Genomic DNA, 14,238 nt, shown 5'->3' with positions numbered 1-14,238 from the left:
ATCGCCAATGGCTGAATCCAATGACTTAGTGACAATTGCAAGTATAATCAAATCAAAGGTATGTCGACCTTAACGGCTTAGAAATGGTCATGAAGGACATCAGGTAATGATATGGACCATAAAATGAGTGAAGGAATTTTCGGGATAAATGAGCTACAAACTTGACTTTACTACTCTGGTTTTGCATCTTTGAAGAATTGAAGTAAGGTCACAAACTCCCAGAGCAATTACAGCTAATGTCAATTAATACTATTACAAAGATCTTGGGACAATGTTCAAGCCCCTAAAAGGCAAAATTGCAGCAGTTCGAATGTTGGAATCACAAAATTGTTGATGAACAACTCCAAGTCGAGAACGGCGCCATGTACGAATCCAGAGCTGGTACGGGTATTGAATAGTAGATTGCTGCATCTCCATCCAAAGGAGGAAAATAGGTTGAAGGAAGAAATCATTCTTTCCACATGTCTGCAAACTCGTCGGGCTCCAGTGGATTCGATAGCTCGTGCATCTTCCTCCTTGTCTTGGCCTTGACCTTCTTCGCAAAAGTATTTACCTTCGGTTTCCTCTCTAATGCTCGAATCTGTTTAAACCAGATAAACACCCACAATTAGATTTAAAAAACACGAGATAAACATTACTCGAAGAATACAAGTAATGGAATGAACTAGTTAAATTCCCCTACCTGGTTCGGTGATACGTAAAAGGGATTTTCATACAGTGTTGGGCCACCAAAGCTGCCACCGAATATCTTGATTGGATTCAAGCAAAATCTGGGGCCAACCTGTCGAGCGAAAAATTGGATAAAAATTGATGAATGTTAGTACAGCAAAAATCATTGCATTTCCTGTCCTACAATTCAGATCCAAAGAACTTACCTCAACAAGAGTCATCTTCTCTAAACTTCCTCGGGACACTTTATCTGATTCATTGTGAGGAACAGAGATCTGATTATCAACAATGATGGAAAGTTAGAGTCATACGCATTACATGCATATGAATATACAAGGTTACGAACCAATGAAAAGCCATAGTTTAATATATAGATATGGATACAGGCCTCAGAAATAAAATGAGGACAAGAGATCCACACTGACATCTAGGACCCGGATTATCACTAACCTGATAGTTCCTGAACCAAATATGGTCATCAACGATAGAGAAGACAAAGACATGATCATGATAGGGTTTAGACTTCTGGTGTCCCTTAGGAGTTCCAAATATCTGCAACATAGACCCAACAAAAAAGACTTGGATACTAATCATAGAAAATCTTAGACAAGGACCAAAAGATGCTGATACGCTGACACTAAAGATCCATGAATTTTGCGAATGATTGAAGATTGGTTTCAAACTCCATTAGAGCCAACAAAACTTTACACCGTGCATTAGGGGCCACCAAGTCACGAATTTTACAATATTTCCAGCAGACAACTTGACTTGGACTTTGACCATTAACAGTTACCAGTATCATATCTGGCTCGAGTAATTGTATGTGAAAATGTACCTGAATAATCATCTCCTTCAAAAGTTTCCAATGGGCATTGTTATCGAAATTTGTTGAGAAAGTCAAAAGAGGACGTGAACCTCTAAGATGATTACCAGTCAGCTTTAACTCTTCCATTGTGTGCACTGAAAGATAACAATGAATTTAGATGCAAAAACCCAAAACCAAAGTTCAGAATCAACTCCAGAAAAATCTGAGAAAACAGGACAGGAACAACTCAAGATTTTACAGAAACAAGTCCAGACCAATCTAATGCCCAACAAAGGTTTCCTCAGAGAATAATAAGAGGTAATTACCAGCATTAACTAAGAATTTAACAGATGGGCCATTTGGGCACTTTGCCATCCACAAGTAGAGATCCTTATGCTTCCTGCACTGAAATCGGAAAAACAAAAAAAAAGGACTCTGCTTAACACGCATGCTGTCCACATGATTCGAGAAAATTAAAGCCAGCATATCGACACCTTTTCTTTTCCCTACCAGTGATGCAAATTGCAACAGACAACTTTTACATTGTGTTTGGATTGAGGTTTATGAGGGGTTATGGAGGGATGGTTTATATGGAGGGATGAAGGTATCCCATGTTTGGCAATAAAATGTTGAAGGTTTATGGAGGAATATGGTGGAATAACTTAACCCTCCATAACCCTCCAAGGCTCAATTTTTCAGTTCCGCCAATCTGATGGGTTATGGAGGAATAAGCTGCAAAAATACAAATATACCCCTTGTTTATTCACACAATTGCAAAATTGCTTTCTCTCCCCTCTCAGTGCGTTTGCGTCTCTCGGCACGCCGCCGCCGTCTTTTTCTCCCTCTTCTCCCATTATATATGTTGTTGCTATGTCCGAAGAATTCATTCATCAGACATAGACAATGATCCAGCTCCAGTAACACAGCAGTCCCCATAACTCATTCATCAGTCAAAGGTCAGTGGGGAGAGAGTGGGAAGAAAGCTTTCGGCAGGAAGAAGAAGCAGGGGAAGAGGTTAATGAGCTTAATTAGGAAGAAGAATCAGAGTCTGATCAGATTACTCTTATTTGAGATCTTACAAGACTTTGACGATTTATCGAGCCTGTGTTATTTGGAGATTTGGTTGTCGTGGTGGGTAAGTTTGAGCCCCAATTCAGAACCTATTCGTTTTTAAGTTTCTAGACTCGTTGCAAATAGAATGAGGATCTTTTGAAAACTTATTCTCCATTAATTTAGTAGTTTGATTTTATATGCTTTAATTTATGATTAATTCAACAATAAATAAGAAAAAAGGCCTAAAAATTTTAAGAAGATTTTATATGCTTTAATTTTATTTATAATGTTCCATCCCATCCCTTCATAGTTCTATCCAAACATGGATTATGGAGGGTTAAGAAAATCCCTTCATAACCCACCCCACCATAACCTACCCCATCCCACCCCTCCCCAATATTCAAACAAGCTGTTAAGGCATATCCAAGCGATAAAAGGCTTAAAAGCCAGCACAGGAGAACACCATTCAGGAAAAGAAAAGTGACCCAACCTCGAAAAACAGGCAAGAAGAGCAATTCCGGAGCTCGACGAGCTCATTAAGAGTGGCGCCTTTAATTTCTTTCGACTCAACCTTGTTATCCTTCTTACAGTGAGGTAGAAGTGAGACCATATTAAGCATCAGGTGGCGGTACCTAAAACGAATTGAGAAATGTAAATCAACAAAAGCCCAACTCGTGACATCACAACTGTTCTCAGAGAAACTGGATGAGCTGAAACACACATCCACAGCAAGAAAGAAAATAGAAAAAAAAAAAAAAGGTTGCATTTTTAGGCGAAAAGGACTAGGAATGAACAAGATGAAGCGATGCCCACCTGAAATTAATGCGGCGGGAGCAGGTGACAAGCACCTTCTCCTTATTCCTGAAACTAGGAGACACCGTGTTTTCATCATCTTGAGGTTTCTCCTTCCATCCCAGGAGGGTTCGTTTTGGCCTCTCCGGGGCGGCATCTTCGCCCTTCTTGGTCTCTGATTCGACCTTTTCAGCTTCTCTCTGCTTTCGCTTCTTACCCATCGTTCTGATCAAGACGATCGACTCTCTCTCTCTCTCTCTCTCTCACTCTCCGCGAAAACAAAACCCTAGTTAAACCCTAGACAAGAAGGGGAGGGAAGGGGAAGACTTCCCGCTTTAGTATCAGGCTCAGGACCAGGCCCAGGCCCAGGCCCAGGCCCAAGAATTGTTGGGCTCATCATTCATATATCTGTCTTATTCTCGGTCCGCCTAAAAACATGGGCCCATCAACAGGTAGGCCTCCACCCATGCAATCCAGTATGAGCCTGACTTCTTAAAATGTATCCATATGAGTCTCTTAGCATAGGTTTATTATTTGTTCTCATTTTCTTATTCGATGTCTTGATTTACTTTATTATAATATCGGTGAGGAAATCTTTCCCACTTTTTGTTTCTCTCTCGGCGATACGTATAATCTTATCTTATCGTCCCCGCTTTTTCAATTACAACTATAAAATGACATAAGAGTTCAGAGTATTTTCCAATATGCAATGGCAGGGGCGTGAGGCTCCGGTATCGGCTTTTGTCAAGCAGAGAAATCTGAGGGGCAATGCAAGATAAGATGAGGATGTCTGAGTTTCCAGACTTTCAGTGCTCTGTAAATTATTTGCTGATGAAATATTGTACTTGAGCAAGGATCACATCACAACTGAAATTAGAGATTCAGCGCTGTCTGCTACATGCTGAAGACCCGAGCATACTCCAAGCAGAAAGCCACAAGTGGTATCACCATACCGTGAAGAAGTTGCAGTCTGACATACTGATCTAAATATTGCTTTTTCATGTTAAAAACAAAATTTTTTTGCTGCTGCAGGAAATTGATACTCCACCCTAATGGAGATGACAGCAACACCACAAAAGATCACATCTCAATATATCTGGCTGTTTCGACAGAATCTACTCTCAAAATCGGCTAGGACATATCGCCGATGTCTGTTTCTTTGTGCGCAATCAAGTTTCCGATACATACAATCAGACAAGGTGTTGAGTTAGTTTCGCTTTCTGGCATAAATACTTTAATCCTTAAAATTGTTAAAAGTTTTCTCTTTGTGTCGTTCACGGGGCAAACGAAGGAAGGTTCCATGCCGTGAAACCTGAGTGGTGCATCCGGAGGTTTATGCGGCTGAAAGCTTTCGCAGATCCTTTGAATGGGTATCTCGTCAACGATACTTGCATTTTGGGGGTCGTGGTCACTGTTTATAAAGACTTAGCATAAGCGAATGTTTGATGCTTGCTGATGCTAAAGCTTATAAATTATAAGCACTTGTGAAAGTTAGGTGAATTGTAAGCTCCAAACCTGACAGATATCATCAATTCATACAGGAAGCTTTCACTATATCCGAGGGGCTATGGGACGCAGAAGGGCTGATTTCTTTTACTATATCTTCGCTTTCTCAAAGAAAAAGACAGTAAGAAGCAACAGCTTGAACGCGATGGGCACCTTCACTGTATAGTATAGTTCAAAAGCAGCAGCTTGAATGCTCCCATTCCTGTGTGTGAGCCGTGTTGCTCATGCGCTCATATTGCTTTTCCGTTCAAGTCTCCACTTTAGAGGACTGAACGTTCTTTATTAATCTAAGCTATGGTGTGGTTCAACCCATGAACGATGAGTGGGGCTTTTCTTCATTCGTGCCAAAGACTACTTTGTCGAAGATGATCCAGTACCATCGAATTGGAGGTCGCTGTGCTCGTTGCAAGTTACCTTGAGACATTTGATGCCAAACGGCTACTTCTTGCAATGTTTTTCTTAATCAGAAACTGATAAACTGTGACAGTGTCATTATTCTACATGCTTTATGCGGAATTCTTCCTTCTCGCGCTTAACTTAGCTTAGAGCCACCGTGTGACCTATTTTGTTGCTTGTTCGGTGTTGCGATAACTCGTTTTTACAGCAATAGGATTCAAAGTATGCACGTAACTTCCTCCAGTTCTCTGTGCAATACCCATACTCATCCAATCAAAATAACATCCTCCCGAAAGGATTTGCGCAGTTTTATTTTCAATTTCAACATCAACAACAAAAGTCAACTGAATCCTAGAAAACACAAAATTGTTTACAATGGCGTTCTCTCTCCCTCTATTTTTTTATTTTTTATTTTTTAATTATCTAAACTCAAATCTCCAAATCCCAACTCCAAACTAGCGAGCAGAACCGACTTTCAGAGCAGCATTCTTCTCCATGGACCAGAGAAGAGTCAAAGACGACGAGATCCTGGCATCTCAGTTAGGCCAAGCCTAAGAGCTTCTCACTGACCTCCCACACTTTCATGGCCTTCCCGGCATCGCTAGCTTCCTGAGACAGCTGGTTCTCAAATGAAGCTGAATCCTTGTTCCAACTCCAGTAAACACCGGATTTTGTCAAGCTTGGATCACTAACGACCTGCATATTTGAACATTGCAACCCATGAATTAAACATCATGCACCACACAAAGATTGTGAATGACAGCCCAATTAATTAAAGAATCGAACTTTAGTCTGTATGTCGTCTTTACCTGGGCTAGCCTCTTCCCTGCTTCGTCCTCAGACACGTACCCCTTGGTGATGAACTTCTGGAATGGAGGGAACAGCATCCGGAAGAGGGGAATGTGTTCCCTGAACAGGCCAGTGGTGGCAATGCATCCCGGGTAGAGGGAGGCAAATGTGATGCCCGTTTCCTCATGGTAGCGTCGGTGGAACTCTTGCATGGTTAGCATGTTGCACACCTTGCTGTCCTTATATGCCTTGGCTCCATCGAAGTCTCCTCCGTCAATCATAGATGAGCTGTTCAGCCCGTTCAGACCTCCTGCGAGACCTCTCAAGTCCCCAAGGTTAGCCTTTGGAGGCACATTCCCCGCCAAAGTGTTTGTGTTCCCTGATTTGGCAAATCCAATAGAGTTAGCATATAAATCAATTGAGATATTCAATTAAACATGCAGATTAGCTTGCAAGAGTTAGTACCTGTAATTGACCCAACTATGATGAGGCGCTTCGATGGGTAATCCGACTTATTCAAGTCATCCAGCAGAAGCCGAGAAAGCAGAAAGTGTCCAAGGTGGTTCGTTCCAACACTGAGCTCGAACCCTTCAGCAGTGAAAGTTGGCTCCTTGGCAGTCGGCAAGTAAACAGCAGCATTGCAGACCAAGACATCCAATGGCCTTTCTGATCTCCTGAAGTTATCAACGAACTGCCTCACACTGTCAAGGGAAGCAAGGTCCAAGTGCATGATTGTGTAGTTCTCCTTGGCCATTCCGGCAGATTTCGCAGCCCTCTCGGCCTTGAGGAAGTCCCGGCAGGCCATGATCACGTGCCATTTCCCAGACTCAGCCAGGGCCTTAGCTGTCGCAAGGCCAAGCCCTGATGAAGCTCCAGTGATCACCACACTTCCCTTCCGGAGGGTCTTCTTGCCTGCAGGGGCTGCTCGGGTCACCGAAGGGGTCGCAGCAATCGTCTCCGCCCTGACTGCTCCATTTCTGAAGCTACGCTCCCTCTGAATCAAATAGACAATAGACTCAGCAAAGAAGGCAAATACGGCATTGCTTGATTTAAGAGCTCATCAAGCACAAGGGTGAACTAATAGCTCATCATGCACAAGGGGAATATAATCAATTCTTGCATTCAATAGAACGGTGAACCACCAACAGACGGAAATCCCGATTCAAGAGTATCGTACATTTGCTTCTAACCTAAGCCAACTTTGTTCATCAATCAGTTGAAACCCCAATTCAAAGTTCTAAAGAAGCAACCTTAACAGAATTGCAGAAGAAGCTGCAAATGTACCTTGGAACTCAGTGAAGAGCAGCTCAAGTCAGCCTTGAGATGGTCAGCAAATGAAACTCCAAAAAAACTCGAATCCTTACCAGATTTCCCCTGCAAATATTATCATACATCAGTCAGACAACCTCAGCCACCATGTCCATGTAGTAACACTGAAGGGCAGTAAAGAGGAGAGGGAAAAGGCTCAAGCTTTTATAAGACATATCAGAGTTGGGAGTAAACCTCTTTGGGGATGGAGAAGGCAGAGGGAACCAATGCAGCAGCCTGAAGAGCCATTGACAACCAAAAATCTCTGCTTCACAGAGCTGAAGTGTGACAATCTGTGAGTAAGTAAGCACTGAAAGGTATGGTGCCACTGATGGAGGATATATATACAGCAAAGAGGATAGGATTTTTCCCACCTTTTCTTGTCTTTTTTTCCCTGACAAAGACAGATTTTTTTTTTTTTTACTTTTCTTATTGGGTGCAAGGGGGAGGATTCGTGGATAAGATAAATTGCTAGATAATTTTATGTGCCACATCAATTCCCAGTGGCCAATCAGATTTTGAGGCTTGGATTTCCTCTGACAGTTTAGGATGGTGGGCTCATGTCAGGGATATTTTGGTCCCTTTCGTGAGGAAAAAGTGTCCCACTCCTCTGTTGTTATGGGCTGAAAGGGATAGGGAGTGGAGGTTGCAGCTTATGGATTACATGCTTACAGTTCAATCCTATCTCGAGTTACCTGTGAATGGATCACAAGAAAGAGCCATCCGTTACGGCCAAAAGCCAAAGGACCGATTGATTCGCCGAGTTCGATCTGCAATACGAGTATTATTACTGGAGAGATCTACTACGAAATGGTAAACTCGAATGAAGGTATGAGAAGGAAGATAGAGCTTGGGACTGTTAAATTATGCTGCAAACCCGTCTTCGTGTCGCAGGCGGGACTGAGGTACTAGTCCTAACGATGGTACATGAACCAAGACAAGTACATCTTAAGATTTTTTCCTTCTTGTCAGGTTCTGGCATATGCAAGAGGATTTTTGTAACTTCTTTTGTTTGGGTTAATAAATAGCATTGAATTTCATTTCATACATATTTGCTATGGGAGAATATTGAGGAAAAAAGAATTTTCGATTTCTTGAATTGAATATAATTTTGCCAAGCTCAGAACTCTACAATTCTCCATTACAACAAGAACTTTCTCCTTTTTCTTCTCGCGACAAATCTACTTTTCTTTCTCTCGAAGCCCGGCCAGGATGGTTCCAATCTGCACCCCATCCCCGGCCGATTACGACCACACCGCCAAAAAGAGGAAAACAAAAAAATGAACGGAACTCGAACATATTACATATCCCCCACCCAAAGTATCCCCCACTATACAACTTGTCACCAACCTCAGAGAGTAAACCGCATTGACAAGCCTTATCACGGTTGTGTTCTCCGATTTTCAGATCTCCAGACGACTAAATTCGAACAGGCAATCCAAAATTCTGAAAAGTCCGGATCTCACCTCGTAGCCCAGCAGTCACAATGACCAAACCCCAGGCAGACTCATCCATCCCACTGGAGAAATCTACACTGACACGAGGACTTCGGCTCTTTGCAGCTGATGGAAGCTTCTCCTCGGGCCAGGTGGCAGAGATACGGTCAAAGAAGTAACTGTTCGACGCACTAGATATCGTCCCATGAAGTGGGCTATTAGTACACCCTGAGGCAGATTTCGAGCCGTCATCAGTATTATGGTTCTCAACAGGCGTCGGCGGGTGATTTGCTGTAGACGCCTCATCGAGATTATTAGAGTCAAGGAGCAGTCCATTGTTTTCTGGGGAGTAAGAGTCGTGGAATCCCCAGGAATCAGTCATTCCAGACCAAGGGATGGCCATGGAGACATCCTGACAGTGGAAGTGTTCATAAGACCGCGTGACAGGGATTCCTTTGTTCCTGCTCGGTCGGGAATCAGCTTCATGCTTCCAGACATAAACATAGGAATCCTCACTTGCTGAAACAACATACTTTCCGTTAGCCGCAAGGAAAGCTGAGATCTGGCTGTTTGTGTTACGAAACCCTGCCAATACACAATGAACTGATATCAACTAACCAGAGTTCCAGCCCCTAACTTTAAATCCAAACAGATGAACAAAGTGCAACACATTCCTACCTTTGAACTTGTGAACCAAATCAACACCATCAACAACCCGAATCCGTGAATCTGCAGATGTGACCAGAACTTCAGACGAGCTTCCTGGGGCAAACTGTTCAGTAACCATATATCAGTCAACATGAATCACTAATTAATGCAAATGAAAGTTACGTATACTGAGAGCCTTGAAGATATAGAGCTGATATTTATGGATTTTCAGAAGGGAAATTGGGACTAGGCCAATCAATTACCTGGAAGCCAGTGATTTTCTTATATTGAGATTTCTTCTTCTTATTCTGCAGATTAATTTGGCTCTTCTGTTGCAACTTGTTCTCTGAAAGGTATCACATATAATTGATTAATAGAATTCTCGAAGCATGATACAAAGGCAGACAGAGAGCAGAAGTAACTAAAGTTGGATTTGTCAGCACATACCAGATGTGTTGTACAAACGGCAACTCCCCTTGTATGAACCAACTAATGCGCCCTGCATAGACAAAGGACCTCCTTTGAGATGCTGAGGATTATCTTAAGAGCAACCTAACATGATGAGAACAGAGTAGATAAATTGTGCAAGACTGACCTGACCATCGGGAGTATAGCAAGCTGCAGTGACCATCTCATGAAGATCATTCCAATCGACAACTTGACGATCAGGGATGCTCCATATGCGAACTTTGGCATCGAGGGACCCACTTATGAAATATCTATCATCAACAGGATTAAACTGGATGCAAGTTACTGCAGGAAAGCATATTCAAGTAAGATGATATAATCACCAAAACATTATGCAAAGCAAAGTGGGTATGATATGGGCACACAGAACTTCATGGTCCAGATCCTAAGGCATATAAAAATAAACATCTAGCAAACATAGACACCAGGGGCTCCAAGCTTAAGTACTGTGCAGATTTTGCCCGACATATATAAACATTCAGATGGAAGGCCTCTATAATCTTAAACTTGAAATTTCCGCCTGCAATTACAACTTTTATCATTTATTTTTCCATTTTCTTCCTCGCTTTTAAGCAACATGCAAAAGACGATGCATTCTATCAAGAAGTGATAATACTGATACACAACAAACAAAAGGCACGTGAAAAATGCTCACCATAGTCACTATGAGAAAATACTTTCAAACAGGTCTTGCTAGACAGGTGCCAGAGGCGTACGGTCTTGTCCATTGAAGAAGAGAGCAAATGCTGCAGGCAAAGAAGAATCTTCATGAGACAGAAATTCTATTTCACTATGCAAATGCAGTTGGTGAAACAAAAGTACTTGCAGCTTTAGCAACAAATATCATAAAACCTCCAAATCAAAAGAACCAAGCATGCGGTTTTTGGAGATTTAAGAGCCCAATATCAACTTACAGCCTTAAAAGAATTGCAGATAACTATACAAGAATCTTTATAAAGCCAATATTTTATATCAAACTCCATATCCTAGAAGAAGAAGGAAGGAAGGAAGGAAAAAAAACTAGTTCCCTCCCCCATAGTTTTTAGAGCCTGACAATAGTCAGTCCACTACCATAGGCTGTCCAATAGCTTTAGGATATATCTACTATGACCTAGATGTTGAAGGGGCTGCAGAAAAAATACCAATATACCTATTTCTCTCTTGACTTAGCCATTGCAGTCTCAAGCAAGAACCTCTCATATGACCTATTCAAGATTTTCTAACTCGCTCCAACGAATGAAGAGTAATAAAAATTCTCCTAGATGAGAGGCCATCACAACAATAGAGGCAGAGCTTTATAGTGAATTTTGGGTCATTATAAAGTTAACTCGACTATTAAGGTGCAAGGGAGTATAGATAGGGGATGAGGAAAACACAGCAATTCCATTTCACTAAAACAAGAGGGAACGATTAAAAGTTCACTTATAAATCTCTAAAATTGTTATTATCTTCTCAATGAACTCTGAAGGAAGAAGACTGTGCCACTGGTCTCAGTTCCAATTTATGGCTGAATATAATCTAGTCTCCAGACTATGCACAATTGCACATTGTTCTCAACTCCACCATCTACATATAAGGAAGCAAAAAATGAGGCAATTGTTTTAGGTTAAATACTCGAGAGGTCCACTGGCTACTGCCAGAATCAGGAATATTCATTTCTTTTCCTTGCCATCTAGATTTCTTGTTACACACCAAATAAACCGGAAAAAAGCTCTTTGCTTGGCTCAACTAAACTCTTCATTGAGAAGCAATCTTTACCAGTTACATGATTGAGGTAGTTAACCATATCATTCTGCACAAGCATTTTGAAGCAAAAGCGTGCACTTGCTGGCACTCGATACTGCATTTGAGCGGGAGAATCAGAAAATGAGCGCCAGATGGGAAGAAAATCCACAGACCTGAGACTTAGACCATGAAAGGTCAAGTACATCATCGAAATGTCCCTGGAATGAACAGATAGGCTTCTCTGTGAGGGCAAAAACTGTCTCTGGAACCACTACATGGTCAAAGTTCATCGATTTTCTGCTTATAGATGACCTTCCCCTTCTCTTCCTCTCTGGAAAATTTTCCACAGTAGGTGAAAGCGTATTTGGTTCAGGTGACCCAGTAGCCCAAAACATTACTAGGTTCCCATCTTCGGGTTTCTCCGTTAGCAATTCTCCCTTCCTCTCAGACTCCACGACCTGCCAGATATGGATAACACAATCCTCCCCTGCACTAGCAAGATACCTCCCATCCAAACTGAACTTGATGCTCCATATGGACCCATTATGGGCTTGTATCTCCTGGCTCTTGTAAAGGGCTGTGACCTCCTTGCATGACTTCCCATACTGCCTTACCCTCACCCTCTCGGGCCCATGAAATGAGGAGTCTTGACTATCATCCGTGGCTGAGCTCGACCTCCGCCCGCCCTTCTCCGACGAGGTGTCCTTCTCATCACTGCTTCGCCTCTCCTTATGACCACCACCACCCGCCACCAAGCCTGCCTTGCTCCTAAAGTTCTTAAACCAACTGTTCTTTTTCTTCAACTTAGAATTGATCCCAACTCCCCCATTTGTCCCCAAATCTAAGCTATCTCGATAACCATCCTCCACATGTTGCCTCCTCATCAACTCCTGCACAATTGGCGAGTGCCCGACAGTCATATCAAACTCTTCGAGAGTCAACTGCCGGTCTGTCCCAACTTCCTTAACCTTAAGCTGATTCCAAGAGCCGCCATCCTCTCTAATCTCATCCACCACAAACTCTTTCCCATTGTCAAGATCCTTGATTGTACAGAGAATATTCCCATTAACACCATCACAGTTCTCCTCACACTTCATAGCACCCTCAAGTGCCTCCACATTGCCGGAATTGTGCACAGAATCACCATTTGAATCGGCAACACAACCTGGAGACTCACTCTTAATCTCATCGGCTCTCCGAGAGTGTCTCGCAATGGGGGGCTTATTAGGACCAGGAATTAAAGATCCATTAATAGCGAACCGAACACCATTGCTATTGCTGCTGTGGCTAGTATTACTAGTATTATTGTTGTGACTATTTACAAAAGAAGCACTACTATCATCAATTGGAACAAAGGAGGAAGAACAAACAGAAGCAGTATCATCACCAGGACCCAAATTCCGATCCGCCGAGCTCTCCGATTTCGACCGGGGAATCACAGACCCGGGGCCGCCATCGTTCTCCTGGGTCCACAATCGATCTGACGAGACCGACCGCACGAACTCCCCGCCGAGCCCCATGTCATGGAGGAGGCGGGACCGCCGCTCGGACACAGAGGAGGGCTCCGAGAGCCAGACGTCGTAGCCCATCACGGGGAACCTCAATGGGGCGGAATTCGGATCAGGGTCGGGGTCGGGCTCCGGGTCATCAGTGTCGGAGTTGGAGCAGGAGCAGGAGGCGGATGAAACAATGCGATCGAGGGACTCGTAGAAGCGCTCTTCCTCCTCGTCGTCGGTGGCGGCAGCGGAAGCAGCAGCAGCAGCCTCGGCAGGGGTGGTGGTCCTGGTCATGGTATCCTCCACAGGTCGGGCATTTTCATTTCATCTCAGCCGCAACGAAATGAAATGAAAATGCCCAGAGAGCCCATCGACCGGGATCGACCCCTCCCACCCAACCCAACCCAACCCAAGAGCTCGATTCCCGATTCCGAGTGGTGGGGTGGGCGGATCCGACGGGAACCAAGAAATGGGGAAGGTGCGGTCGGAAAGGTTGAGAGTTTGAGGGTCAGATCCGATGATGATTGAAGGGGACGGAGCCCTAGGAGGGAATTCGGGGTTTGGTGATGTCGTCCTTTTTGTGTTGCGTTGCGTTGTGTTGTGGGGAGAAGAGAAGAAAAGAGAGTTTTTACTTTGGATTTGGGCTGAAATTGGAATCAATGAGAGAGAGAGAGAGAGAGACAGACAGACAGAAAGGGTACGTATAGTGAGAGAAAATGATTTTGTTGTTTGTCTGTTTGCTTTTTTGGATGCTGTCTGGTTTAACCGTGAAGAAGAGGGAAGGGAAGGCTTAGTTGAAAACCAAAAAAAAAAAAAAATTTAAGAATAAAAATATATATATAAAAAAGTTTTCATCTTTTTTTTTTTTTTTGAGGAAAAAAAATTCACGACGGTGAGAGGAATATAGGAATTTGTGACATTTGGGGCATTGTGAGAAGTGGATGAATGAGAGAATAATCCCTCCAATCTTTCAATATTTTTAGTTAATGTGGCTGTATGTTTATAGTCCCACACCTTCTAGTTCTGATCCATATAAGAAAAAAAAGGAGCTTCCATTGCATTTATGGCAACACTTCGAATACGAGATCATTTACCTTCCGAAAGATCACCAATATGCACGGAATTGACACCGACGTGGTGTTACATA

The 14,238-nt window shown here is 42.9% G+C and overlaps 3 protein-coding genes and 1 long non-coding RNA gene across 4 annotated transcripts; 1 reads left to right on the top strand and 3 right to left on the bottom strand.

The window, feature by feature from the left end:
• Positions 1–136: 136 nt before the first annotated feature.
• On the bottom strand, positions 137–3,636 carry LOC116213350 (ribosome biogenesis protein BRX1 homolog 1). The gene is made up of 8 exons (XM_031548238.1): positions 3,341–3,636; positions 3,018–3,159; positions 1,801–1,879; positions 1,505–1,629; positions 1,120–1,221; positions 876–944; positions 683–781; positions 137–580 (listed from the first exon to the last, which is right to left on the bottom strand). Exons 1-8 carry the CDS (start codon positions 3,538–3,540, stop codon positions 449–451), a joined length of 948 nt encoding a protein of 315 aa, XP_031404098.1. The 5' UTR covers positions 3,541–3,636; the 3' UTR covers positions 137–448.
• A 262-nt stretch (positions 3,637–3,898) lies between these two features.
• On the top strand, positions 3,899–5,325 carry LOC116212804. Its single transcript, XR_004157929.1, has 3 exons — positions 3,899–4,260; positions 4,352–4,518; positions 4,861–5,325. It is a non-coding gene; the product is annotated as an uncharacterized LOC116212804 (long non-coding RNA).
• A 164-nt stretch (positions 5,326–5,489) lies between these two features.
• LOC116212803 (protochlorophyllide reductase, chloroplastic) lies at positions 5,490–7,673 on the bottom strand. Its single transcript, XM_031547508.1, has 5 exons — positions 7,514–7,673; positions 7,295–7,384; positions 6,476–7,004; positions 6,031–6,389; positions 5,490–5,917 (listed from the first exon to the last, which is right to left on the bottom strand). The coding sequence occupies exons 1-5, from the start codon at positions 7,565–7,567 to the stop codon at positions 5,762–5,764; spliced, it is 1,188 nt and encodes a 395-aa protein (XP_031403368.1). The 5' UTR covers positions 7,568–7,673; the 3' UTR covers positions 5,490–5,761.
• A 713-nt stretch (positions 7,674–8,386) lies between these two features.
• On the bottom strand, positions 8,387–13,758 carry LOC116212802 (WD repeat-containing protein 44). The gene is made up of 7 exons (XM_031547507.1): positions 11,769–13,758; positions 10,526–10,616; positions 9,998–10,155; positions 9,850–9,901; positions 9,666–9,748; positions 9,433–9,526; positions 8,387–9,339 (listed from the first exon to the last, which is right to left on the bottom strand). Exons 1-7 carry the CDS (start codon positions 13,383–13,385, stop codon positions 8,738–8,740), a joined length of 2,697 nt encoding a protein of 898 aa, XP_031403367.1. The 5' UTR covers positions 13,386–13,758; the 3' UTR covers positions 8,387–8,737.
• Positions 13,759–14,238: the final 480 nt, after the last annotated feature.

Source organism: Punica granatum, chromosome 7 (assembly GCF_007655135.1).
Source record: "Punica granatum isolate Tunisia-2019 chromosome 7, ASM765513v2, whole genome shotgun sequence".
Taxonomy (NCBI): Eukaryota; Viridiplantae; Streptophyta; class Magnoliopsida; order Myrtales; family Lythraceae; genus Punica; species Punica granatum.
Note: the sequence above shows the minus strand (reverse complement) of the source record. Positions and strands in the feature narration are given on the sequence as shown.

Excerpts from the sequence above, each read along its gene's own strand:
- LOC116212802 (XM_031547507.1), bottom strand. The coding sequence starts at position 13,385 with ATGACCAGGACCACCACCCCTGCCGAGGCTGCTGCTGCTGCTTCCGCT. Across the intron at positions 10,156-10,525 it reads ATTTTCTCATAGTGACTATG|TAACTTGCATCCAGTTTAAT; the intron begins GTGAGCATTTTT and ends GCTTTCCTGCAG. Across the intron at positions 9,902-9,997 it reads GCTATACTCCCGATGGTCAG|GGCGCATTAGTTGGTTCATA; the intron begins GTCAGTCTTGCA and ends TTGTCTATGCAG.
- LOC116212803 (XM_031547508.1), bottom strand. The coding sequence starts at position 7,567 with ATGGCTCTTCAGGCTGCTGCATTGGTTCCCTCTGCCTTCTCCATCCCC. Across the intron at positions 7,005-7,294 it reads GCTCTTCACTGAGTTCCAAG|AGGGAGCGTAGCTTCAGAAA; the intron begins GTACATTTGCAG and ends TATTTGATTCAG. Across the intron at positions 5,918-6,030 it reads CAGGGAAGAGGCTAGCCCAG|GTCGTTAGTGATCCAAGCTT; the intron begins GTAAAGACGACA and ends TCAAATATGCAG.
- LOC116213350 (XM_031548238.1), bottom strand. The coding sequence starts at position 3,540 with ATGGGTAAGAAGCGAAAGCAGAGAGAAGCTGAAAAGGTCGAATCAGAG. Across the intron at positions 945-1,119 it reads TTTGGTTCAGGAACTATCAG|ATCTCTGTTCCTCACAATGA; the intron begins GTTAGTGATAAT and ends GTTGATAATCAG. Across the intron at positions 782-875 it reads AGAAGATGACTCTTGTTGAG|GTTGGCCCCAGATTTTGCTT; the intron begins GTAAGTTCTTTG and ends TTCGCTCGACAG.